General features: G+C 41.3%; 1 protein-coding gene across 1 annotated transcript in view; it reads right to left on the reverse strand.

Moving 5' to 3' along the window:
* The window catches only part of CFAP47 (cilia and flagella associated protein 47), a 649,074-nt gene that overhangs the window by 265,015 nt on the left and 356,500 nt on the right, over positions 1–27,559 (reverse strand). The window contains exon 49 of the mRNA XM_084621504.1: positions 1,031–1,142. Coding sequence (XP_084477630.1) covers positions 1,031–1,142 — 112 coding nt within the window. The remainder of the gene's footprint in view (positions 1–1,030; positions 1,143–27,559) is intronic.

Consider the following 27,559-nt stretch of genomic DNA (forward strand, 5'->3'; position numbering starts at 1 on the left):
TAAAGTTGCACAAAAGCAATTCCATTGCAATCCCTTGATTTCAGTCACCATTTGCTTTCTGAAAATGCCAAATATTGGACTTAAATTTTCTAGATATGGTTCCTGCCTGAAGTGAGTATTTCTGGAAAATGAGAGCAAAAAAAGGTTCAGCCATTTTCCAACTTTTATTGAACAGTACTCACATTGACACAGATGGGAGCAATGAGTTTAAATTTAGCAGGCAAATAGTTCTCTTAAAAATTACAAGAAACTTAACCACATATTAACATATTTGATTAATAAAACATGCTAACTTGGAGCCTGACTAGCCAGACAAGCAGCTGAAGTTCCTTCACTTGTAACTGTAGAGAAGAAGAAATAGAGGTGGTCAAGCCCCTCTTCCCTTATGTAACTTGCGGTGCTGAACATTTAGCGCCACAAGATGGCTCTTGTACAATCCTCAATGGAAAATGTTTTAACAGAAGTTGGCAAAAGTAGGGCCCTTCTCAATGGCAGGAATATCTCCACACCTCCTTAAAGGTTTCTTTAATATGGCCAAGTAATAGGCCTTTCAAACCACACATTACATATGCACAAGAGTTGAATAACATCATTATTTTTAATAATTACAGCTGAACATTCAGAAGGACTATGCCACTGGAACGCAAAGTGACTAGTTTAGCCCAAAAATGCAATACTAAGGAAGGAATTAGCTTTACATTGTGAAATATCAGGCTCCTGAGGCAAAAACTTTTCTATTACATTGAAAACCTGCACATAAAATATTCAGTGGCATATATACAATGAGACAGGGCTCTGTAGAAATCCTTGTCTCATTCAGCAAGGTACACAAGCTGAGGAAAGTGTATTCTCTTGCTCAGAACACAATAAAGCAGGAAAGACACAGGATATAGACGTATTTAGAGTCTACTATTCAAACTAACCTAAGTGGGGTTTATGAAGAGAGGAATGGTTTATAGATTTGTACTTGTTTATTATTATTATTATTAATAATAAAAACTACAGTATAAAAACTGAACTTTTTTTTAACCTTTAAATATTCCTCGTTTCCATGCATATACATTCAGAGTGTAAGCGGCTGTGTCATCAGCTTCTACAGCGAGGTTTGGAGTACCAGCCACCATTGGAAGATCTGAAGTAACCTAGGAAGACAGATTGCACACAAAAAAATCAAATACATCCTTTCAAACAGCTTTGAAAAGTAACATGAGGTACAAACAATACTGTAAGTAATAATAATAATAATAATAATATCTGTTCTTATATAGCACTTTTAATTATTAGATCTCAAAGTGCTTTACAAAGGAGGTATAAATCCTAGTCCTTCCACACAGTCTTTGGTTGACTGTAAAGTGGAAGGAATATGCACAATACAAGAACTAGCATCACATACAGAAAGCATCAGGTATAAATTCTGGAGCCACCACTCAAGTTATATAGCATGAAATCATTAAGTCAGTCAATGGGACTACTTAAGTGTAAGGAAGGAATCAGACTTTCAGTCAAAACAAAAATAGGTGTAAATAACATCAAATACTAAATTTACTAAGGAATATTTAAAATAGTGTTTGTTAATATTCATTCTGGAAACTTATGCATTATGTAAAAAATAACCAGTAGTATGTTTTTGATGTTATATGTCTATAACTTAGGTGGAAAGGCAATTAATTGAATAAGAACGGAAATAGCAAAAGATTACTTTAGATAGATATTAACTTTGCAGACCATAATTATTTTTACAAAAGTACCAGTTCACAGAGACCATACTGCAGTCTGCTCACAGCCAAGAGTCACTGAAAAATTAAGTCTAGTGTTCATAGTGGATTTGGAAATACAAACTTTTATTTGAATTTTCCAAAACTCCTTGATCTTCCCTCTAACTTTTCTAAAATCTGCCCCTTGCTTTCCATGGCATGTTTGCTGGAAGCCAGATTGCCAATGTAATCATAGGCACCGAGACACCTTGGTGGTTAGAATGTTAGAAATACCTAGATATGGTAGACAGACTGCATAAAGTGTGGTGCCACATGCCATGGTTTCTCTTACCTTAACTTTTGTAAATTTTCTCTCTAGGCTCCCTGACTCTTCCCTCTCCAATCCAATCACCATTTCATAAGTAAGGATCCAATTCTGTCATGGAGGTCACAGACTCCGTGACGCCAATAGACATCCATGACTTTGGCTTCAGCCTGTGGCAGCAGTGGAGCTGAAGTAGCTGTCAGCCCCTGCCCAGGAGCAGCAGCCAGCGGTCAGCCCTCAGGACTGGAACAGTGGCCCGGGGTCACTGGAGGAGCAGCTGCCACTGCTGGCGCAGTGGCCAGGGCCAGGTCAGCTCCTGGAGCAGCCCCTGGGGTTGCTGGAGCAGTGACTAGTGCCACCAGACCAGCAGACTGGGGCCAAATCAGCCCCCAGAACCAGAACAATGAGGTGGGCACACCATGAATTTATATGGTGGCATTATGATATTTTCTATCTTCTTATCTATCCATTTCCTAATGGTGCCTAACATTGTTAGCTTTTTTTTGACTGCTGCTGTGCATTGACCGGATGTTTTCACAGAACTATCCACAATGACTTCAAGATCTCTTTCTTGAGTGGTAACTGCTAATTTAGACCTCATCGCCTATATGTATATTTGGTATTATGTTTTCCAATGTACTCTACCTTAGGTTGATCAACATTGAATTTCAGCTGCCATTTTGTTGCACAGTCTCCCAGCTTTGTGCGATATTTTGCAACTCCTCACAGTCAGCTTTGGACTTAACTATCTTGAGTGATTTTGTACCATCTGCAAATTTTGACACTATTAACTCCTTTTTCCAGATTATTTATTGCATATATTTAACAGCACCGGTATCAGTACAGGTCCTTGGGAGACCCCGCTATTTACCTCTCTGCACCGTAAAAACTGACCATTTATTTCTGCCCCTTGTTTCCTATCTTTTAACCAGTTACTGATCCACGGGAGGACCTTCCCTCTTATCCCATGACTGCCTACTTTGCTTAAAGCCTTTGGCGAGGGACCTTGTCAAAGGCTTTCTGAAAGCCCAAATGCACTATATCAACTGAATAGTCCTTGTCCATCTGTCTGTTGACCAGTGGTGCAAGAAGATTTTAACTCTTACTGGTATGGTACCAACCCCTCGACCCCACCCCCGCTCACAAAAAATGTTCGCTCTGTGACTAGAACCCTGTGCAGATCCAAATTTATACCCACGGATGCGGATATCCATGGATAGAAATTGGTATCCGCTCTCACGGGAACCTCAGTGGCAAAAGGAGCAGAACGTAGGGTACCACTCCCATGGGCCAATGCCCTGCCCCGGCAGCTCCTCTGGCGCAGCTGTACTGCCTCCAGCCCCGCCCCCAGCCCTTCCACGCAGCTGCGTCTCCTGTCTGGGTTCTGTATAGCCCCACTGGAGGACAGCAGTGGGGTGGAGCTGGGGGCAGTACAGTCATGGTGGAAGAGCTGCCGGCGCGGGGCACTGGCCCCTAGAAGTGGCAGCCCCACATTCTGCTCCTTTCGCCACTGCAGTTCCCGGGGGAACCCTGCGGTTCAGCGCACAGGGCCGGCTCTAGGTTTTTTGCCACCCCAAGCGGAATGCCACTGAAGCAAAAAAAGGGCCAGAGTGCCACTGAAGCAAAAAAAGGGGGGGGGGCGGAATGCCGCCCCTTGAAAAGTGCCTCCCCAAGCATGTGCTTGGTTTGCTGGTGCCTAGAGCCGGCCCTGTCAGCGGATACCGATATATGGTATGGCATACCTGCCCATACAGTCTTACTTGCACCACTGCTGTTGACCCACTCAAAGAATACTAATTGATTTGCAAATTGATTTCTTAATTATTTGCTCCATTATCTTTCCAGGTACTGAAGTTAAGCTGTCTGGTCTGTAATTCTCTGGGTTGTCCTTATTTAACCTTTTTATAGATGGGCACTATATTTGCCCTTTTCCAGACCTCTGGAATCTCTCCCATCTTCCATGACTTTTCAAAGATAATCGCTAATGGATCAAATATCTCCTCAGTCAGCTCCTTGAGTATTGTAGGATGTATTTCATCAGGCTCTGGTAACTTGAAGGCATCTAACTTGTCTATGTAATTTTTAACTTGTTCTTTCCCTATTTTAGCATCTGATCCAACCTCATTTTCACTGGCATTCACTATGTTAGACGTCCAATCATTACTAACCTTTTCAGTGAAAACTGAAACAACAATTATGTCAGAATCTGAGGTTCCACGTTAAAAAAACAAAAGTTTTTTGCCCTCAAAGCTGAAGATAAAAAGCTTGACAATGTGAACTCAAAGGCAAATAAAAAAGATCCCCAATTTATTATTTTAATATGTTATGATTTTAAGCCAATCTCATTATTTTTGGAGGCCTGACTCATAATTCTGAATGCTTCGATACTGTAGCACCTCATTCTCGACTTTAAAAATATCAAAAAATATTAAAACTTATAAGAGGAATATAAGTAGCTCACATTGGGTCAAATCATGGCTGCATTTAAATCAATGGGAGTTTTGATGTTGACTTCAATGGGGCCCCGATTTTTACCCTTGAGCTTGAATTATTTTTACCCCTCATCCTTTCCTCTATCCGTTTTTTTATGTTTGTTTGATGTAGACTAAGATTTTGAAGGGGGCGGCAGAGCCTATTTTAAAATCTCTGTAAAAGGTCCTGCAGAATTATGACACTGTATAAATACTTAATACATTAAATAGTAAAATGATAATATAATTGAGTTTTGAGCTAAATCATTATTCCAGTCAGAAAGGCTCGACAGTACTTTTTCCAGCTCTGTTAATTATTTCAGTGCTGACTGTACCCAGCTTGTCAAGCACTCAGGTGGAAGACTTTCCAAATTCAGCAAAGATTATTGTTTCAATAGTAAACGCATTAGCTGCTTGGATCCATTTTTTCTTCCCAATTGTTAGCATCTTCTTTCTAGTCAATAAGCTTTATTTATATTTTCTGAAGAAAACAACAAGCCTAGGGTTATCTTGCTTTTGGCACTAGAGCCATTGATTGGTCTTACCATTATTCTTCTGTATATCATTTGTGTTAATATAATCCTGGTCAGATCACTGTAAGAATGTGATACTATTGACAATAAGGACAGATAGAAAAGCAAGCGACATAATTCAGGTGATCAGTAGTTATTAAAATTTGAAAAGCCACTGAGAATAAAAGTTTGAAAGCCATGAAAATATGAATTATGTGTTTTTCCTCTGAGATGTTTTACCTTTTTACTCTATCAACATACACATTATTTAAATAATGTTTAGGTTGTGCGACAAAGTGACAAATGCAAAGAAACGGAAGGCTAACTTTTCCTCTTGTATTGTGTAAATATTGAATTGGACATTGCAAACATTATTTATGTATTCAGCGTACCTGGCGCTATCCCACTGAAGCCATAGGACAAGCAGATATTCAGCACCTTGAAAAGTAAGGCTACTTTATTTAGATTTCTAAACAATGGATTTAGGAGCCTAATTTTAGACACCAGATTTTGAAAACTGAGGCTTATACATTTAAATAATTTTTTTGTTAAGGAACTATGTATGATTTCCAATACTCTATTATTGATTATTTTCAATAATATACTTCAATAGACACAATTCCTTCCCAAGTCCCACAGGGCACAAGGCAAGTATGCACACTGCACTATCATTTAGGATGGTGCAGCCTGCTCCTCTGGCATTCTTGGCCAATGAGGAGGGGTTTATGGGTAGCCCTACATTCTTTTCCTGCCCCATTACTTTCAGAGTAACTTTTACTCCCAAGGGGCACTAGAACTGTGCAACCCTTGTGCAGGACTGTCAGGGTTCCCTCCCCACTCTGAACTTTAGGGTACAGATGTGGGGACCCACATGAAAGACCCCCTATGCTTATTTCTACCAGCTTAGGTTAAAACTTCCCCAAGGCACAAATTCTCCCTTGTACCTTGGATTAGGTAAATGCTGCCATCACCAAGTGATTTAACAAAGAATCAGGGAAAGGACCACTTGGAGTCCTATTCCCCCAAAATATCCTCCCAAGCCCTACACCCCCCTTTCCTGGGGAAGCTTGAGAACAAACAAGATGAGCACAGACAAGCCTTGATTTTTTTAGGACACTAAAAAACCAATCAGATTCTTAAAAAAAAACAGGTTTCAGAGTAGCAACCGTGTTAGTGTGTATTCGCAAAAAGAAAAGGAGTACGAGTGGCACCTTAGAGACTAACCAATTTATTTGAGCATAAGCTTTCATGAGCTACAGTTCACTTCATCGGATGCTTTCTTTTAGAGATTAACCAATTTATTTGAGCATAAGCTTTCGTGAGCCACTAGTACTCCTTTTTTTAAAAAAAACAGAACTTTATTAGAAAGAAAAATGGTAAAAGAAGCACCTCTGTGAAATTAGAATGGGAGATAATCTCAGAGGGCAATTAGGTTCAAAACACAGAGAATTTCCCTGTAGGCAAAACCTTAAAGTTACAAAAAGAAAAACCAGGAATATACCTTCCTCTCAGCACAGAGAAAATCACAAGCCAAAAGAAAAAATAATCTAACACATTTCCTTGCTGCATACTTACTAAGGAGTTGGAGTGCTTGCTTTCTTGTTCTGTCTCTGGCAAAAGCCACACAGAACAGACAAAGCCTTTCTCCCCCCCACCCCAGATTTGAAAGTATCTTGTCCCCTTATTGGTCCTTTGGGTCAGGTGCCAGCCAAGTTACTTGAGCTTCTTAACTCTTTACAGGTAAGAGGTTTTTGTGCCTCTGGCCAGGAGGGATTTTATAGTACTGTATACAGACAGGTGGTTACCCTTCCTTTTATTTTTATGACAAGGACAATTAACATCCTCTTCTTACACAAGGAAAAAGGAACCACTTTGGTTCCTTCCCACTGTTACCTGTGCTAGGTCCATGGACAACATGGCTCTTGCTGATTTAGAAATTTAGGCAGGGGTTTGTTTCTTTATAAATATGTAGATAGTAATATACAATAAAATGTGCATATATATATATATATATATATATATATATATATAAAATACATGTGTATATACATACATATACACTTTTAAAAACACATCAGTTTACCTTTAAAGTCTTCCCTGCTTGAATCTGTGCTTAATTGAATTATCCTTTTTCAGGGACTTGTAGGTCATATCAATTAAGACAGGTTCAATAACTTTCCCCACAATTTATATTAAAATAATTTATCTATAGTTTTCTGATTTTTCTTCTGAGTCTCTTAAAATAATTGAAATATATTTTCTCCTGTTCAAAGTTTATGAATTTCTCCTGAATCTAAAGAGCCATTTAAAACATCAGTGAAAAGCTCATTCATTTTCATTAAAATTTACAGAAGTACTGGCACCTGGGCCGTTACTTTCTTTAAGGGCATCTTATAAATAATTGTACATCTTATGAACAATTCTTATAAACAACTGTGTTATTTGTACATTACATAATGTTGCTCCTTTACTACTGGTAAACTGAGTAATCTTCAACTTGGAGATTACCATGTGATGTCTCTGTAGAAAGGGTGGCAAAATAAGAATCACCCTGAAATTTCATTATCTCTAAATAGAAGCTCTTCACAGGCATTTCGAAGTAGTCATTGGTTTATTTTATCTATTGAATACTGTAGCTTCCTTATCTTTGTAAATCCCTTTATTGTTTTGCAAGATATTCTACAATTTGTCATTTCTATTTATGCTCATCTAATTGTTCTTTCTGTTGCATTTTCTGTTTCTTCTGTATGTTCTTACCAGTTGCTTGACTTACAAAACAAAAACAAACCACCACACTCATGTCTCTGATATTCTTCTTTATTCTCCCTCCCTCTACAATATAATTGTCCCTTTAATGCTCTGGTTTAACCAACTTCCTGCTAATTCAATTATAATCACACTTCTCCTTGGACATACATACATCTAATTTGTTACACAAAATATACTCCTGAAATGTTAAAATCCACATAACATTTCATTTTCAATTTTCTTCTTTGTCTGCCTTTTCTTGATCCTCTTTCCCACATTTTCCCCAAAGGTCTCTTGTTGTCTCTTACTACTTCTAGATGTGAATCAAGTAACTTACAAGGTGACTGGGTTTTTTGGTTTTTTTTTTAAGTTCTGCAAGTCAAATAATTTGAGCTTTTTCTATCCATTAAAACAAAACAAAATAGGAAATTAAATACAAAAGAATTGCACAGTTAAAATGGAAAACAAACTGTAAAACATGCAAAAGTAAAGGTTCTAAAAGGAGTGTAGTAGTTTCTATTCTTGTTTTCTGATTAAAGGTGTAGTTTCATTTAGTACTATTTATGTTGTAAAATACATACTATAAAACCCAATGGATGTGAAGCATGGGCAGGCTCTAAGGGGCCACAAGGACTCCTCGTTGTTTTTGCTGATACAGACTAACATGTCTACCACTCTGATTACTAACTGAATCTTTTTAGATTTCCTTATTGATTTGTGGTTTCAACTGTATAACCTCAACGTTGAATAAATTCTTTTTTTTTTTTTTGTATTTTACATAAATATTGGTTCATCTTCTATATCTTTGCACCAGGTAATGAACCTTCTTCATCTTAGTATCCAAATCTTTTGTACCACAGAGGTAAAAATAAAAAAACTCTACTGGCTTCATATTCTTGCCAAAATGGACTGTTCATAAACCCATTCAGTGAATCATGTACTCCCTTTCGTTTTTCTCATATCACATGCTCCCTTTTTGCCTTTAGCCTATTGCAACCCTTTTTAATACTACATAGTTACATCAGAGTCCTTCACAAATGTGCCTCCCTGTCTTGAGGGGTAAGGATGGGAATCTGGTTGGACCCGAAGAAAAATGGCCAGCTCCTGGGAGGAGAGATGAACAGGAAAAGCTCACACTCAGACATGCTAGAACTGTGCCCCAATTTGTGCTTCAGAGTGCACATAGGAGCATAGCTTGGATAGCTGGAGAGGACCTGATTGGCTCTCACAATACCCCTCAAATTAAAGTCTTTGCTGATGTCTGGGGGCCAATCTTGCCATTACTGATGTCCTGCTCTCCCTCTCTGTATTTGAGGTATATTGACCTGTTTTTTCAGGATGCCAGGGGTCTGACCAATTGCCTGTTTTGGTATTAGGAAGGATTTTTTTCCCATTGAGCCAAATTGGCAGGGATCCAGAGGATTTTTTACATACTGTGCAGCATCGTGTATGCACAATTTAGGTTAAAACTGTGAAAATAGGAATTTTACAGTTAGGAGGCAGTATAGGAATGTTTAATGGCCGGTGTCCAGTATGAATAAAGCTAAAGGGCCAGCTCCCAGAGATAAATGAGACCTAGGGTGTGGCTGGTAGACTGATTAACTGTAAGGAGAAAGGGAAAACTTAAGTCTTGCAGTCTGAGGTCCACTATGGTACACTCCACACCTCTCAGAGAGGATAAGGGAAGAAGTTCAGAAGTATGCTGAGTCCTAAGGGCCTGGCTGAAGAGGGCTCACCTCGAGTTATTGGTTACATGGTGTAAGTCCTGTATCCCTGCACAGAACCCAATTAAATGCTAGTATGTGAGAGAGGGTGAGCAGATAAAATGGAGTGGCAGCACTAAATAAATACAGTTGTGTCCTACTGCTTAACTCCATTCCTGTGTCTGTCTTTCATTCACCTGAGTATCCAGATAAACCACTTAGTATTTGCCACTGGCTTCAGAGGCCAAATGCCATCTGAAATTGGTATTTCCTCAATCTTCCATCAGCCTCATCTATAACACCCTGTAACAGTGCAGCTGACCCCTTAAATAAAACTGAGCTCAGCTGTCTCATTCCAGTTCAGGTGCACCCCAATTTGGTGTAATGAGGAAGCTGGGGCTGCCCATGAGATATAAAGGAGAATTCAGAAGTCTGAGAGGAGAGTTCAGAACCCAGAGTCCAGCATCCTGAGAGAGGGCTTAGAGTGAGAGGTTAAGGCCCAGAGTTTAGAAAGGAAGAGAACCCAAACACCTGAGAGTAAAGAGAGCTCAGAGGAAGAGCAGAGTTCAGCTGAGAGCTTCAGGGATGGGGTACCCCAGAAGACAGGAGTAGTGAAAATTCCTTGTTTGAACAGTGGGAGCCAGGTCAGACTGGTGAAAGCAGAAGGCAGTCTCTAGGCAAGAGCTGGAACCATTCCTGTGAATGAAACAGGGCAGAGTAACACCCCAGCTAGATGGGCTGAACTGAAGCATGGTGAGAGACACCAGAGCCGTACCTGAGAGCTGAGCAGACACATAGCGAGAGACACCAGAGCCATACTTGGTGTTGGACTGTTGAGACAAATGTACTGTTTGGATTGTGCTGGGGGGATTCTGGTTTATGGTAGTGAGGCCTTTGATAATAAATTAACCCTGCAAAAAGGGCAATGTATATGCTTGAAAGGCTGTTCTGAGTTTATGTGATGAATCAAAAGGGAAACTGAGGCAAGGGGCCACTTTCAGGGCTGCCCAGAAGCCACACGTTTACATGTCCCAATACAATTACGACTGAACTCACTAATATGCTCATCAACTTCTGCTATATCTCCTACAGATTCAAATACCAGCCATCTATCATCAATGAACCACTCCTGCTCATTTATCGTTGTAAGCACGTCTATCTCTTTCAGCTATTCACTCCTTCAGAGGCCTAATTTCCAAACAATGCTCACAACCAAATTATCTCCTTTATCAGAAACCTTGACAACCATAAACATACTGCAGCCATCACTTACACAATTATTTTTTTTTTTGCTCTATTCAGTAAATTGTTTGTGCTGCTCAGATGCCCCACTGACTCAGCTACTACAATCATGACACACATTCAGAATAAAGTTTTTAAAGCACTTGATTCATTTAGTATCTTACTCTCTGCTGGACTTTCACAGCTTCAGTTAGCATTTAAAAAAAAAATCTTGTTTTCTTGTATCCAAGAGCAATCAGGATGTGAACAGAATTATAGTGTTAGTCTAGAACAAAATTCAGTTATATAAGATTTTGATAAGAATAATTTCTTGCTATTACTTTGGACAGTAACTTGATGAGAAAGTTAAAATTTGTAACTGTACATGTTAGGTACCCCAGTTGGGAATGCTTTGGGCCAGTTGCTTTCATCACTGTCAGGTAGAAACATCAGTTGTCTTGTACCCAAAGTTTCAGCCTAATAATATTTTTTCCCTATATGAGGATTTTTATCCAAAGATGTCTTAAATTATTGATATTGAAGTAGCACCTAGAAGCCATCAATCAAGGATCAGGGCCTCATTCTGCTAGGCACTCGTATACACACACACACACACACACAAGAATGGTCCCTGTGCCCCCAAAGAGTTTACAAAGATGCCAGTGTTTTAGAAAGGTAGATATTATTACACCCATTTTACATATAAGGAAAATAAGGATTGTACACATTAAGATGTTTGTTCAGGCTCACAAAGCAAGCATGTAGCAGAAATGAGTATAAAACCCAAGCGTCCCAACTCCTAGTTCCATCTATTGCTACACCACAAAGCCTCTTTTAGTTTGGTGTCCCATCCTGTCTCTATCAAATTCCTCAGCTGAAGCTTGCATATTGTTCAAAACCAGAAAGGACTGAGTGCAATAAAAATAAACATATCCAAAATACTATTAATATCAGGAAGGGTCATTATAATGGCCTGAAATTTCTGAAATATTTGGTCTATCAATCTGAAATGCTTGGTATCTATGTAGCAACATTTCATACAGGGAGAATAAGTTAGGAAATTACTCAAAGACAATGACTCTGCATCTTGTGGGAAAAAGATGCATCATCTGATACGTCAGTCCAGGGTTGTCTTAACCATTAATGGAAGGAGAACTAAACTGCAGATTTTCAAGTCTCTCTCACATTCCAGGCCATAACCTTGAGAGAGGATAATAGGTAGCCTAGTAGGTAAGACCCTTTTTGAACTATGCAGTCATTTGGGGATTAGAAGCAGAAAATTGTCACTTTCATTTTAGTCACTCTCTGTTAGTCAGTCGACCCACATTTAAATAATACCACATTCACTTTTCCTAGATTCTTTTTATATATGAATTTTATTTTAGGAGATTGTCAAGAGCACACAGAGCATTTAATAGGTGCTTTTATTTAATTAATTATCACGGGGTAGCTGTGTTAGTCTGTATCCACAAAAACAACAAGGAGTCTGCTGGTACTTTAAAGACTAACAGATTTATTTGAGCATAAGCTTTCATAGACAAAAACCTCACTTCTTTAGATACATGGAGTGAAAGTTACAGATGCAGACAAATATACTGACACATGAAGAGAAGGGAGTTACCTCACAAGTGGAGAATCAGTGTTGACAGGGCCAATTTGATCAGGGTGGATGTAGTCCACTCCCAACAATAGATGAGGAAGTGTCAATTCCAGGAGAGGCAAAGTTGCTTCTGTAATGAGCCAGCCACTCCCAGTCCCTATTCAAGCCCAAATTAATGGTGTTAAATTTGACAATGAATTTTAGCTTTGCTGTTTCTCTTTGAAGTCTGTTTCTGAAGTTTTTTTGTCAAGTATAGCTACTTTGAAATCTGTTACAGAATGTCCAGGAAGATTGAAGTGTTCTCCCACTGGCTTTTGTGTGTTACCATTCCTGATGTCCGATTTGTGTCCATTTATTCTTTTACGTAGGGAACTGTCCGGTTTGGCCAATGTACATGGCAGAGGGACATTGCTGGCACATGATGGCATATATAACATTAGTAGACAAAAATCAGTAAAATGGGAGTTGATGGTACTTCGGGCTAATCATAGAATATCAGGGTTGGAAGGGACCTCAGGAGGTCATCTAGTCCAACCCCCTGCTCAAAGCAGGACCAATCCCCAACTAAATCATGGAGTTGCCTTTTACTTTTCAGTATTAGTGTTCAAATTCTAACTTATGTTTTAAATGAAAATAAGATGAATTCTTATTTTGTTGCATGAAGCACACATGGTCATTGCACAAAATACAATCTGAAGTAGTTTAGTAAGATTGGGGTTTTTTCCTCAAGAAAGGCCCACAAATGAACAGGGTGTGGGACTATGGTGCAATGGTAGAGCTGTGTAGAAAAGCTTCAAGAACGCTTCTTTTATTATAGCCTGACTACATACAGTGTTACTAGCCCTTCACGTTCATTAACATAACTACATGCTTTACTTACATAAGTTGTTTTAGAAAGACCGTCTATCCTATAATTAAGAAACAGCAAGGCTGTTCATGTTGCCCTAATATTTAGCGTGTAATCATTACAATTAGATCAATGAAACAGTGCTGTCTTACAGTATCTGCAAAAATACTGTATCCCTGTTTTTTTCCTTGCCCACAAAATTTATGTTCAATATCCTCATGATTGTTCATAAAATAAGAACTATGAAATACCAGAGTTAAACAAAAATTGAAAGACTATTCTAACACAGTTATCCTGATATCCCTGTGGAAGACTTTTGACAGTCCAGAGTAATATATAATTAAGGATTTTTTTAAATGAGAGGGAAAAGGGGCCTGATTTTCCAAGTGCCTGGCACCTTGATTCATCATTTTACCTACTTGTACAAACTGAGTACAAAGTAGATATAAAATACTACAATATCCAAATTTTCCATTCACTTTTAGCAGTAGCAACATTTTACACTCCCTTTCCAAAGGTGCAGATGACCACTCAGGGTGAAAAGCAGTAGAGAGCCAGGCCCCAAAATAGTATGAAGAAATTAAATTATTTACAGAGCTGAGTCACCCTCAAATAAGTGACTTATTTAAAATGTGATATCTGAAAGTTATTAAAGCCAGACAGGTAAATGAATGCATATAATGGCATTTATATGAACACTGTTAAACCAAATATCCTAACCCCAATGGTCCAAAATGCTATTTTATTTAATTTCAGGTATATCTAAACCATTTAAGTAATAGTAGGTACTTGCAGTTACCTTTATTGTAAAATTGTTATTTACAAATATTCAATCCTAATTTTTGTGAAATATTACCACATAACAGCTGTCATTCTCTTAGCAAGTTTTTCCTTAAACATCAGAGATAGATTACAGCCACTTATCTCACTCAGTATTTAATAAAATAAGAGAACACATTAACTGTTCTTTTGGAAAAGAAAACAATTCCAATTTATAGTGAATAAGGGCTAAATATCTAACTAATTTATTGGTTAAAGCTAAGGTATATTTTAATAAAAAGAACATGAAATAAATCAATCATTTCAATTGTTCATTAGCAATTTTAAAAAAGTCTACAGTTTATATGATCATTCATCAAAGTTCCATTTACTCAAAACTGCAGTCCTTTTTCTCACATTAAAAGTGGATTCCAGTGTATAGTTTAATGCTCACATAGGGATACTAAATTAAATATAAATGCATCCATAAATTGGCTGTTCCAAATGGCTTTTGGGATTATTTATGTTCATTTCACCAGAATTCAAGATAGCTGAAAGTAAAATGTCTGTTTATATTTGTATTATAAACTGTGGTTTTCTGTTTTAGAAAAAGTATCAGTTTTTTGTGACACCCTTCTTTTGAAAAGGTCCTTTTATTGCAACTTAGTTTGAGATTCTGAAGCAACAAGTAAAATAGCACATTTTATGTGGTTTATACATGCCATTTTATTGTTCAATTTTATGCAGATAATATTCAAGATTTATTAATATTCCAGATCTTCCCTTCCCTCACCATTTAGATTTTTAATATTTGGAGTATTCAGTACTAATGGCTACATATAACACTTCCAAATCAACACTTGCTGCAGATTCCAACTCATTTTTTGATGTCGGCATGCCTAGCTGAGGAGAGAACGCTGCATGAACTAGCTGAATATGGGGAGGAGAAAGGAGAAGGAAACAGGATAGTCACACTGATAAACTCAGGCAAGGCCACTGTTAACAGAGCTGATTTTGGGTCTCATGAAGGTGACTTAACTTTTGTTAAAAAAGGCCTCCCGCCCTTTCCCTTGCAGAGAGAGCCTTAAAAAACCAAACTAGTGCAAATCAGTTGGAACAAGCAGCTGGATTCCACTTGTGCAGCTGGAGGGGACCCTGACTCCATCCCACACAGACACTTATCTATGCACTAGCAGCTGCAAGGTAATTCGTAAAGTCATGTCTGTAAAAAAGCCAAAAATGGAGTTTCTTCTTTCCGTGCAGTGCACTGTAGTGAGCAATGCTGCTGTTTGTACATGGTCCCCAAAGCCTGGGCACAGAGCTGCCCCCTGGCTGGAGGAACAACCAGCTCTGTCGCCCCCACATAGCTGTTACTCCCACCTCCTCTGATCAACTGTCACATTCCAACCGCCACAGAACCTTTGGCCTCTAACGTTCCATCTGGCTCTCACAGGGCCCAGTGATTGAACCTGGTGCTATTCTCAGTCATACTCACAGGTAGTTCCATCACCTCACACTGACTCACAGACATTCTAGGCTTCAGAGTCACACGTGGACAAGTGACAATCATAGGTGCTGACTTCTGGTTTTGCCGGTGGGTGCCTTCCCGAGGCCCCACCCCTGCTCCGCCCCCTCTCTAGGCCACCCCCCACTCTGCCCCTTCTCCTGCCTGCCCGCTGCTCACTCCTCTCCGCCCTCTCCTCCGAGCACCTCTGCCAGTTTTGGAGGGAGGCTATTCACATTAGAGAAAAAAGGTGGGTGAGATAATATCTTTTATTGGACCAGCTTCTGTTGGTGAGAGACAAGCTTTTGAGCTTTCATAGACCTCTTCTTCAGGAAAAAGAACTCTGAAAGTTCCAAAGCTTGTCTCTCTTTCACCAACAAAAGTTGCTCCAATAAAAGATATTACCTGACTCACCTTCTCTCTCTAATTTCCTGGGAACAACAGAGCTACAACAACATACAGCATACAAAAATGCAGGATTCACTTGAACAGAACAGAGTGACCATCATACCAGGGCACTATTTTCAGGATTCATCTTAGCATAATGTCATCATTACACCAAGGAAGTAGCACTGCCAGCACAATGAGATAAATATAGCCAAGTGTGCATGCCAAAAATTTACCATACAAGCACAATGGGATCCACACAGCAGGATAGCAGTGTCAGTCTAGCTCTCAGTTTAGTGGGGATACACTCAGGAACTGAGTCCAAGGGTTCAGCTAAACACAAGGGCACCTGCAAATAGCTGTACTAACAGCAGGATCTACACTGGCCCAATAGGAGGAGTTGCATGTCACGGCACTAATTCCCAATCCCAGTGCAAGGCAATATGGGATCCGGGCACCAGGTCTTTAGTACCAGAATTTGTACTCCCAGGAGAGTGGGACAGAATTATAGAAGTTACAGAGGAAAAAGCTCTCTGTGATCATCCTGGCTCAGTCCATCTCCCTGTCAATGCAGGACTGATCCTTACAGCAAGTTTTGTCCAGTCTCCTTTTAAAAGTCCCAAGCCTTGGGGTTTCTAGCTGTGACATTCTATACCAGGGGTTCTCAAACTTGGGGTTGGGACCCCTCAGGGAGTCACGAGGTTATTACATGGGGGGTTGCGAGCTGTCAACCTCCACCCAAAGCCCCGCTTTGCCTCCAGGATTTATAATGGTGTTAAATATATAAAAACTGTTTTTAATTTATAGGGGGGAGTGTCGCAGTCAGAGGCTTGCTATGTGAAAAGGGTCACCAGTAAAAAAGTTTGAGAGCCACTGCTCTACACCTCGGGGGAGTGACGTGCTGTGCTCTTTAAGCCCCGTATTCATCATTTGTATATATTCTTTATATTTCATCTAAAGCATGCCATGTAAGGTATCATGGGAAAGGTTATGATTTGCTGAAACCCACTATTCTGTTAAAATATGTACATCAATAAAGTGTATAAAATTATGAGATTGTGCTGTATGGTGTTAATGAAATATACTGCAAATTTGGGAGTAGCCCAGAAGGCAACTCCCCAGAAACAACAAGGCACTTCACCAAATGGCTGAGTGCATGTTATACAACCATCACCAGCCATTGTGCAGCAAGTGAATGACAATTAGCAATTCAATGACCATCACCAGAGAATTACTCAACCCTGGACACAGCAATGTCCCCCTCCCTCCAACATGATGCTTGGACTTGCATTTGCCAGAGCACATGGACTAAACAGGAGATAGTTCCAGTCCAGGTTGTACCGCAGGGGTCACACACTAGCCCTTCCTTTGGGAGACTATTCCATCCACACCCCAAGGCAGAGATTGCACTGCTAGGAAGGTTTCCCCTGATAGCCTGAGTTTCCCTCTCCCCTGCTCCATCCCTTCCCCCTTCCCCACTGCTTCTTCCCTTCCGCCTCCCTACCCCCATAAGATGCAGTCACCCAGATGCCAGGGAGGGGGACCAAGCGCACTGCTTGGACTTGGCCACTGTCCCCGAGAGGCAGGCGTCTCTGCCTGGGCAGGGAGGGCAAGCAGGGGGCACCGCACCCTGCAGCAGCCCAGGAGACTTCCTCCCCTCTCTCCCATGCCCATCCTGGTCCAGCTGCCCAGCGGGGGCTGGTACTCTCAGTCTCTCTGTGCTGCAGGGGTCCAGGGGATGTTTTTGGAGATGCCTCTGACTGAGTCCCCTGCCAGATGCAGAGAGCTGGGCAGCAGCCGGTGCCCCCACATGCAGATGGCCACCCCGCCAGCAGCCAGGTGCTGGCTCTCAGCACAGCCACCTGGGAAGGGGTTTCAGTTCTCCCCCCAGCCACCCTCACCCCAAGAACCCCTTTAAAATACACTTAGCAGCAGCTGCTAAGAGTTGGCTAAGAGGTTGAAGGGAGGCTGGGAGCTGCTCAGCTGCAGAGCCACAGAAAGAAGCCTGCTGCCCACAAGAAGCAGGTAGGAGAAGGAGGCGGGGCGGTGGGATCACTCAGCCACTGCCCCAGGAGCAGAGTCCCCATCACTGATTGGCTGGTGGCCAAAAAAAAGCTAAACAGCCCTGCTGGGAAGAGCTGTTTTGGCCACACTGATCAGTGCAGCAGCTTAGAGCCAGAAACAGCTGATCGGCGGGGGCTCCTGGCTCTGCAAAACACTGCTGATTGGCCCCCTGACAGCCCCGCTGAACAGCTGATGGGGCCCGCAGGCCCCGTAAACAGTTGACTGATGCCCCGGAGCACCCATGGAGTCAGCGCCTATGGTGACAATACTAGATTGTGTTGATTTATGCGGGTGGTGAATGCGGGGCTGGGTGTTTGGGGTTATTGTGGGCACTGATTGTGCTATGTGGGTAGTTCTGAAGAACTGTGGCAGTTGAGACAAGTTATCCACCATCTGTGCAACCTCCCACATACAACCAATAAAAAAAATTGGATGGTAACAGACAGCAAATCCCTGTGATGGAGAACTTAACTCTGCTTGTAGCAGTCTCAATCACTTCACAATGACTCAACAGACATTCTAGGCTTCAGAGTGACAATCCTGGAATTTTCTTATAAAGACAGAAATGTGATCAAAGCTGAGGATCACCTCTTTCCCAGCTGATGCCCACCTGTCCAGCTGCAGCCCAGAGTTTAAAGATCTAGATATGGGAGGAGAGTTTGGAGCAATATCCCTCTGTCCTTCCATACTTCCCCCTCTTGGGGAGACCTGATTACCTACCCCTACCTCAGCTAGGAGAAACCAGCATCCAGACAGACTAATGCACCTCAGGAATCAAATCGGACCCTCATTGCCCGAACAATCCATGCAGTTCATGCACAAAACTGATTCACTCCCCACTTTGCCAACCACTCCACAGCCAGAGGACACAGGAGAAACTACCTGCCACAACAGCTGCCAGCAGAGACTGCAGAACACCCATCTTCCACCATCACTACTGTTGTGAAGAACAGCTGTGTGATAAAGAGCCTACTAGAGAAGTTCCATTAAGTGATGGGGAAGCTGAGGGTACTGCGGCTTGAATGAGTTAGGAAGGACTAATGGATGGGGAAGAATACAAGGGGAGAGTATTGAGCAGATGGATTTTTGGGCACAATGTTTGAAGAACATGAAATTGATAGGGTTTGGGATTTCAGGGGTTGGGGAAAGGGCATGGAATTTATACCCAAGGAATGTCTCACATACTTTCTGCTAAAACAAATTGTTTAAGGGAGTCCCTTATTAAACTTCTGATTGCACATAATCGGATTACCATGACACATCTGTTAGGGTACCCAACAGCAGTGTCATTCTTTCACTGGTACTGGAGGGTCCATTGTGATAAAACAGACAGACAGGAAGAAGGGGCTATATAGTTTGGATGGCCTCCACCTCAGTAGAAGGGGAACCCATTTCCTTGGGGACAGGCTGAATAGAGTAGTCAGGAAAGGGTTAAATTAATAGTGAAAGGGGAGGGTAAAAAGAAAAAGATGAGCACTCAGCACAAAATCAAGATGTTGAGAACAAAATTAATGAAGAAACCAAAGGACATGAAAAGAAGAAATTCCTTAATTGCCATTACACTAATGCTAGGAGCCTGGGTAACAAACAAGAGGAACTGTAATTGCTAATTTATGAGCATAAATTAAATCTAGCTAATATTATTGAAATCTGGTGGGATGATTTGCATGATTGAAATATTAAAAATTAATGGTTATAAACTATTTAGGAAGGATCAAGTGGGCAAAAGGGGAGGAGGAGTGGCACTATGTAAAAAAAAATGGCATTACCTGTTCCCAAGTCACTGATAACTCAAAAGAATATGATCTTGAGTGTTTATGGATAAATGTCGTAACAGATAAATCTTAAGGTGGTACTAGCTGATGTCTGCTACAGAACAACAAATCACACTAGGGAACAGGATGACTGCCTCCTTACACACCTATCTACATAAAATTTAGGGAAAAACCTGTGAGATCATGGGGGGCTTCAATTTGAGTGACACATATTGGCGGTCTCATGCTACCAGCAGTAAAAGAGACTTGAAATTTTTAAACATTACAGATGACAATTTCCTAACTCAAAAAGTGTTGCATTCAACACAGGGGAATTCTGTATTAGACCTTGTCTTAATAGATAAAGAGGAACTGATCAGAGAACAAATGTGAATGATAATTGGGAATCATTTAAGAACACCTTATTTGATGCCCAAAAAGTCATGATCCCACCATTGAGGAAGAAGGCCATGCTGGTTAAAAAAAAACAACCTGGCTTAGAGGGGAACTGAAGGTAGTTGTAAAAAACAAAATACAAGAAATGGAAGAAAGGGGAAGTTGACAGTAATGAGTTAAGTATTGTAGAAAATTGATAAGGGAATCCAAGGGACATACGACCCACTCTATGGCCAGCAGAGTTATGGACAATAAGTAGTTTAAAAATATATATATATTAGAAACAAAAAGAATCCTTACAATGGTATTGATCCACTATGAGATGGAAATTATGAAATTATCAATAACTATTCAGATAAAGCAAAAGTTAGCCATAAATATTTCTCTTCTATATTTGGGGGAAAACAGAGGATATAATCGCATCATATGGTGATGATGATACTCTTTCCATTCCAGTAGTATCTCTGGAGGATGTTGTGACAGGTTAGGTCACAGAAACCCCGTTGGGACTGCCACCTGATATGCCTAGACTACCTCTGAGCCCGTTTTCCCTGCCAGCTTGGGACTTCAGTACCTTGCCTTGTTTGAGCCAGACACGCTTGCCTGCTGCAAACACAGATGCAAGTCTGAACCACATCCCCCACAAACTGCAGGCTTAACTGAAAACACCTGAAGTGCTCCTGTCTACAGCACTCAGATACCCAGCTCCCAATGAGGTCCAAACCCCAAATTAATCCATTTTACCCTGTATAAAACGTATACAGGGTATACATTTTCAGCCCTCTATAACACTGATAGAGAGATATGCATAGCTGTTTGCCCCCCACAGGTATTAATACATACTCTGGGTTAATAATTAAGTAAAAAAAGTGATTTTATTAAATATAAAAAGTAGGATTTAAGTGGTTCCAAGTAATAACAGACAGAACAAAGTAAATTACCAAACAAAATAAAATAAAACACGCAAGTCTAAGACTAATATAGTAGAAAACTAAATGCAGGCAAATCTCACCCTCAAAGATGTTCCAATAAGCTTCTTTGACAGACTAGCCTCCTTCCAGTCTGGGTCCAGCAAACATTCACACCCCTGTAGTTACTAGTCTTTGTTCCAGTTTCTTTCAGGCATCTCCTGGGGTGGAGAAGTTATCTCTTGAGCCAGCTGAAGACAAAATGGAGGGGTTTCCCAGGGGCTTATATAGTCTCTCTTTTGTGGGTGGAAACCCCTCTCTCCCCCTGTGTAGAATTACAGCTACAAGAGGGAGTTTTGGAGTCACATGGGCAAGTCACATGTCCATGCATGACTCAGTTCTTTACAGGCCGACGCCATTGTCCACATGATAGTTTGAATGTTCCCAGGAAAGCTCAGATGTAATGGCGTCTATCAAGGTCCATTGTTAGCCAACTACTTCCAATTACTTGAATAACCCCTTCACACTGTGTTGACCAGATTTGCCTTAGGTACTTCCTACAGCAAACACTTTAAATACAAGCATAGAGCCAACGCTTATAACTTCAGATATAAAAATGATACATGCATTCGAATAGGATGAATACATTCAGTAGAACATAACCTTTGCAAAGATAGGTTACATGGCATATGTAGCATAAAACATATTCCATGTATGTCATATTTACATTCATAAGCATATTTCTATAAAGCATTATGGGGTGCAACGTCACAGATGTTAAATAGAATCTACTATAGTTAAACATTTTTAAATCAGCAGGTCCAGATAGCTTGCATCCAAGAATTTTAAAAGAGCTGGCAGAGGAACTCATTAGACCATTAAACTGATTTTCCAGTAAGTCTTGAAACAGTGGGGAAGTTCCAGTAGACTGTAAGAGAGCTCATATTGTGCCAATTTTTTAAAAGAGTAAGTGGGATGACCTGGGGAATTATATGCCTGACATTGATTCTGAGCAAGATAATAGAGTGGCTGATAATGAACTAAAGAAAGGTAATATAATTAATGCAAATCAAAATTGATTTATGGAAAATAGATCCTGTCAAGTTACCTTGATATTTTTTAATGAAATTACAAGGTTGGCTTATAAATGTAATAGGGTTGATGTAATATACTTAGAATTCTATAAGGCATTTGACTTGATATCATATGACAATTTGACTAAAAAACTAGACTATCCAATTAACCAATATTTAATCTATTTAATGTAGGCCTTGTTAACTAATAGGTCTCAAAATGTAACTGTAAGCAACAAATCATCACATGGATATTTCCAGTGGGGTCCTGCACAGATAAGTTCTTGGGTCTACTCTATTTAAAATGTTTATCAATTACCTGTAAGAAAACATAAAATCACTGATAAAGTTTGCAGATGAGAAAAAAATCGGGACAGTGGTAAATAATGGAGATGACAGGTCACTGACTTAAGAGTGATCTAGATCCTTTGGTAAACTGGGTGAAAGCAAACAGGACAAGTTTTAATATGGGTAAATGTAAATGTATAAATCTAGGAACAAAGAACACAGGCCATACTTATAGAATGGGGGACTCTATTCTGGGAAGCAGTGACTCTGAAAAATATTTTGGGGTCAGCTGATATTCAGCTGAATATGAGCTCCCAATGTGATGTTGTGGCCAAAAAAAGATACTGTAATCCTGGGATGAATAAACAGGAGACTCTCATGTAGGAGTAGAGAAGTTATCTGTATTTGGCACTGGTGTGACTGCTGCTGGAATACTGGGTCCAGTTCTGGTGCCCACAATTTAAGAAGGATATTGATAAATTGGAGGGGGTTCATAGAAGAGCATGAGATTGATTAAAGGATTTGAAAACATGCCTTATAGTGAGACTCCAGAAGCTCAATCTAGCTTAACAAAGAGAAGGTTAAGGTGTGACTTGATTACAGTCTCTAAGTACCTACATGAGGAACAAATATTTAATAATGGGCTCTTCAAACTAGTAGAGAAAAGAGTAACACGATCCAAAGGCTGAAAGTTGAAGCTAGACAAATTCAGACTGAAAATAAAGCATACATGAGAGTGAGAGTAATTGACCATTGGCGCATTTACCATGGGTTGTGGTGGATTCTCCATCGCTAACAATTTTTAAATCAAGATTGGATGTTTTTCTAAAAGATATGTTCCAAGAATTATTTTCAGAGTAGCAGCCATGTTAGTCTGTATTCGCAAAAAGAAAAAAGGAGTACTTGTGGCACCTTAGAGACTAACCAATTTATTTGAGCATAAGCTTTCGTGAGCTACAGCTCACTTCATCCGATGCATAGAGTGGAAAATGCAGTGAGGATGTTTTATACACACAGACCATGAAAAAATGGGTGTTTATCACTATAAAAGGTTTTCTTTCCCCCCATCCCACTCTCCTGCTGGTAATAGCTTATCTAAAGTGATCACTCTCCTTACAATGTGTATGATAATCAAGATGGGCCATTTCCAGCACAAATCCAGGGTTTAACAAGAACGCCTGAGGAACAGTGAGGGGGGGGGGTAGGAAAAAACAAGGGGAAATAGGTTACCTTGCATAATGACTTAGGCTTGAATAGAGACTGGAAGTGGCTAAGTTAATTGTATCCAATTTGCAAATGAATTCCAATTCAGCAGTCTCTCTCTGGAGTCTGATTTTGAAGTTTTTCTGTTGTAATATCGCAACTTTCATGTCTGTAATCGTGTGACCAGAGAGATTGAAGTGTTCTCCGACTGGTTTATGAAGGTTATAATTCTTGACATTTGATTTGTGTCCATTTATTCTTGTGTGGAGACTGTCCAGTTTGACCAATGTACATGGCAGAGGGGCATTGCTTGCACATGATGGCATATATCACATTGGTAGATGTGCAGGTGAACGAGCCTCTGATAGTGTGGCTGATGTTATTAGGCCCTGTGATGGTGTCCCCTGAATAGATATGTAGGCACAGTTGGCAACGGGCGTTGTTGCAAGGATAGGTTCCTGGGTTAGTGGTTCTGTTGTGTGATATGTAGTTGCTGGTGAGTATTTGCTTCAGGTTGGGGGGCTGTCTGTAGGCAAGGACTGGCCTGTCTCCCAAGATTTGTGAGAGTGATGGGTCATCCTGCAGGATAGGTTGTAGATCCTTGATAATGTGTTGGAGAGGTTTTAGTTGGGGGCTGAAGGTGACGGTTAGTGGCGTTCTGTTATTTTCTTTGTTAGGCCTGTCCTGTAGTAGGTGACTTCTGGGTACTCTTCTGGCTCTGTCAATCTGTTTCTTCACTTCAGCAGGTGAGTATTGTAGTTGTAAGAATGCTTGATAGAGATCTTGCATGTGTGATCTGATAACTGACTACTTATCTGTACTAATTTACATGTTCCTTTATCTTCCTTCCGAGTGTTTATTTTAATGACATCTGATCTGAATGGTACTGAAAAATTAGTTTAGCATCTTATTTTTACTACAAGAGCAAGCCAGAAAATTGAAGCTAAATTTACTATTAAAGGTGCCTTTCGAAACAACTATTCGCACATTAGTGTATTTTTACCGTACAGACATGGTTTTATGTAAACATTTAAAAAATGGTAGAGATTGTTGTCATGAGACAATGAGAAAAATTATTTAATACTACTTTACACTTCTATTACCATCTGATTATATGAATCTAATTTTACAGCCACTACAATCTACCTATGTTGAAGTCTCTAACCTTGTATTAATTCAGTATCAGATAAGAAACTGCTCTGTGCCCAGCACTACACGTGCACACAATGCTTTATGAATGTTGTTGTGGAGAAGTGTTATATATGGGGTGATAACAGGAAATCCTTTTATTGCAGTATTTCCTAGTAAAGGCTTCAGAGAGATTCCCTTAGCAGAATTTCCCTGCAGAGGTTCACTTTCAGACACACACTCTCTCTCCACCCCTTGTCATCCCCACCCCCCAAACCAGAAAACTTTGAGTTTTTGATGAAGTGACAAATCTCATCTTGCTGTTATTAATTCAGGTTCAGCAAAGAACCAGCTAGTTCTCCTCAAGTCTTGTCTACACTACAGTTGTCTGGACAAAAGTAGTTTTTGTTGACAAAAACGTGGAGGTATACACGTTAAAATGCTCCTGCCAATGTAACACCCCTGCTACGCCGACATAATAAAACTCTCAACAAGAGGAGCAGGGCTTATCCTGGTGTTGCTAGGGTAACGTAGTGTCTGTGTAGACAAATTAGTGTCTGTCGGAAGACAGGATACTGGGCTAGATGAACCTTTGGTCTGACCCAGTATGGCCATTCTTATGTTAAGGCTGTACGGTTCCCAGCAGGGAGCGGGCGGGACCAAAAAGCTAGGGCAGCTGAACCCTGCTCCCTGGGGTGAGAAACCCGGGCGGCTTCCCCCCTTTCCCAGCAGGGAATGAGGAGACAAGAAGCCCCGGGCACCTTCCACCCTACTCCCAGTGGGGAATGGGGAGGTGAAAAGCCCTAGGTGGCTTCGTTCCTGCTCCTGATGGGCAACAGGGAGCCGGTGGCAGCCCAGCAGGAGCCCGGGAGCCTGTGGGGCAGGTGGGCTCCTGGTAGGGAACTGTCAGCAAAGCTCAGAGACCAGGCTCTCAGCTCTCCACGCTGCCCCTCTTAGTCGGTGGAAGCACTACTGATGAGAACATACGCCATCAACCCAAGCAGGGTAGTGTGGACACCAGCCACCACAGTAATTAATGCAGCGTCTGGAAGTCGATCTAACATAGGTTGGTTTATCTTATAGATTCATAGATACTAAGATCAGAAGGGACCATTATGATCATCCAGTCTGACCTCCTGCACAACGCAGGCCACAGAATTTCACCCACCCACTCCTGCGAAAAACCTCACCTATGTCTGAGCTACTGAAGTCCTCAAATCATGGTTTAAAGACTTCAAGGAGCAGAGAATCCTCCAGCAAGTGACCATGCTACAGAGGAAGGCGAAAAACTTCCAGGGCCTCTTCCAATCTGCCCTGGAGGAAAATTCCTTCCCGACCCCAAATATGGCGATCAGCTAAACCCTGAGCATATGGGCAAGATTCACCTGCCAGATACGACACAAAATTCTTTCCTGGGTAACTCAGATCCCACCCCATCTAACATCCCATCACAGGCCATTAAGCCTATTTACCATGAATATTTAATTACCAAAATCATGTTATCCCATCATACCATCTCCTCCATAAACTTATCGAGTTTAATCTTAAAGCCAGATAGATCTTTTGCCCCCACTTTGTAGTGTAGACATAGTCTCAGCTTTACATAGATGAAGGGGTGACTCCTGTTCACGCACACTTTAGGAGCTTTCATCCCTGAGACTAGTCAAATCCAACAAGGTGGACAGGGCTTATCTCTAGTGATAAAACTGGGATAGGAACTACCACCTTCACAGAAGGATACCCTGGAATCTCAAAGGACCTGCACATTCTATTACAGAGTAATACATTCAATCTTCGGTTTGGACTGAGGTAAGAAACTGAGGTCTGTGAAGCCTACACCTTTGAAGAGGAGACCACTTCTCACTGTAAACTATTTTCTTGTTCAGCCATCCAGCAGTCCAGTCTAGGAGTGGCTGAATTGTGGGTTCCGCCTTTAAGCAGGATAATCCTGGCAGGTGACCTGCACACACAACGCTGCAAAGGAAGGCAACTTCTGCCCTCCCAATCCCAAAGGTCACTGCCATTCTGACCTGGGGGAAATTTCCATTTCAACCCCACATATGGTGATCAGTTAGACCCTGATCATGTGAGCAAGAACCAGACAACCAAGCACCTCAGAGAGAGACTGCTTGGTGCCAACTCAAGAGCCCTGGCTCTTCCCATCTAATGCCTCATCTCTAGCCATGGCCATCCCTGATGCTTCAGAGGAAGGGGATAAAAAAAAAAAAACAGTCTCAGAATACACTGGGGGGAAAAATCCCTTCCTGACCCCTGCAGGTGGCCAGCTGAAACCCTGATCCATGAGCTTTGGGAGCATAAGACAAACTGGAAGTGAGCCCCACAGCTGTTCAGCCCTACCCCCTACCATCATAAATTATTCCATGACACTCTTGCACTCATAATTTTGTCTCTCTTCAAATTAATTAAGTTTTTTGCCCTTGTGACAGGTTTCAGTTGGTCCACCGAGCCGCTGGGGGGCGGTGGGGAGCTACTGCCTCACTGGCAGGCCTTGGTCACACCTTTCTGTCACTTGGGAATTAGCAGAGGGAGGTATGCTGGCCAGAGTCAGTGGCGCGCCCCTCAGGCAGGGAGAGCACAGGCAAGAGTCAGTGGCGTGCCCCTCCGGCAGCGGAGCCCAGGCAAGAGTCAGTGGCATTGTTGGGATTCTGCTACCCAAGGCGGGTTGGCTGGGGTAGGGTAACGCAGGCCCACCCAACTCCATTGCGTTCCAGCCCAGGGCCCTGACAGTGACGGGAGGAGCTGCTCCCGCCACTGGGTCAGCGGGGAGCCATCCACAACATGCTGACCAAATAGACCCACTGCACTGTGCAGTTCTGCCCCTGGGCTACTTCCTACCCGGTCTCTCGAGCGGGTCCCTCTGGTCCCTCCAGCTCGTCAGGGTATTCTGCTGCTGGCAGCTCCAGCTCCAGATCCCACTCCGTGTCAGGCTCACGCTGGCCCGCGTTACTACCTG

The sequence above is a fragment of the Lepidochelys olivacea genome, assembly GCF_965140295.1.
Source record: "Lepidochelys olivacea isolate rLepOli2 genome assembly, chromosome: 1".
Classification (NCBI taxonomy): Eukaryota; Metazoa; Chordata; order Testudines; family Cheloniidae; genus Lepidochelys; species Lepidochelys olivacea.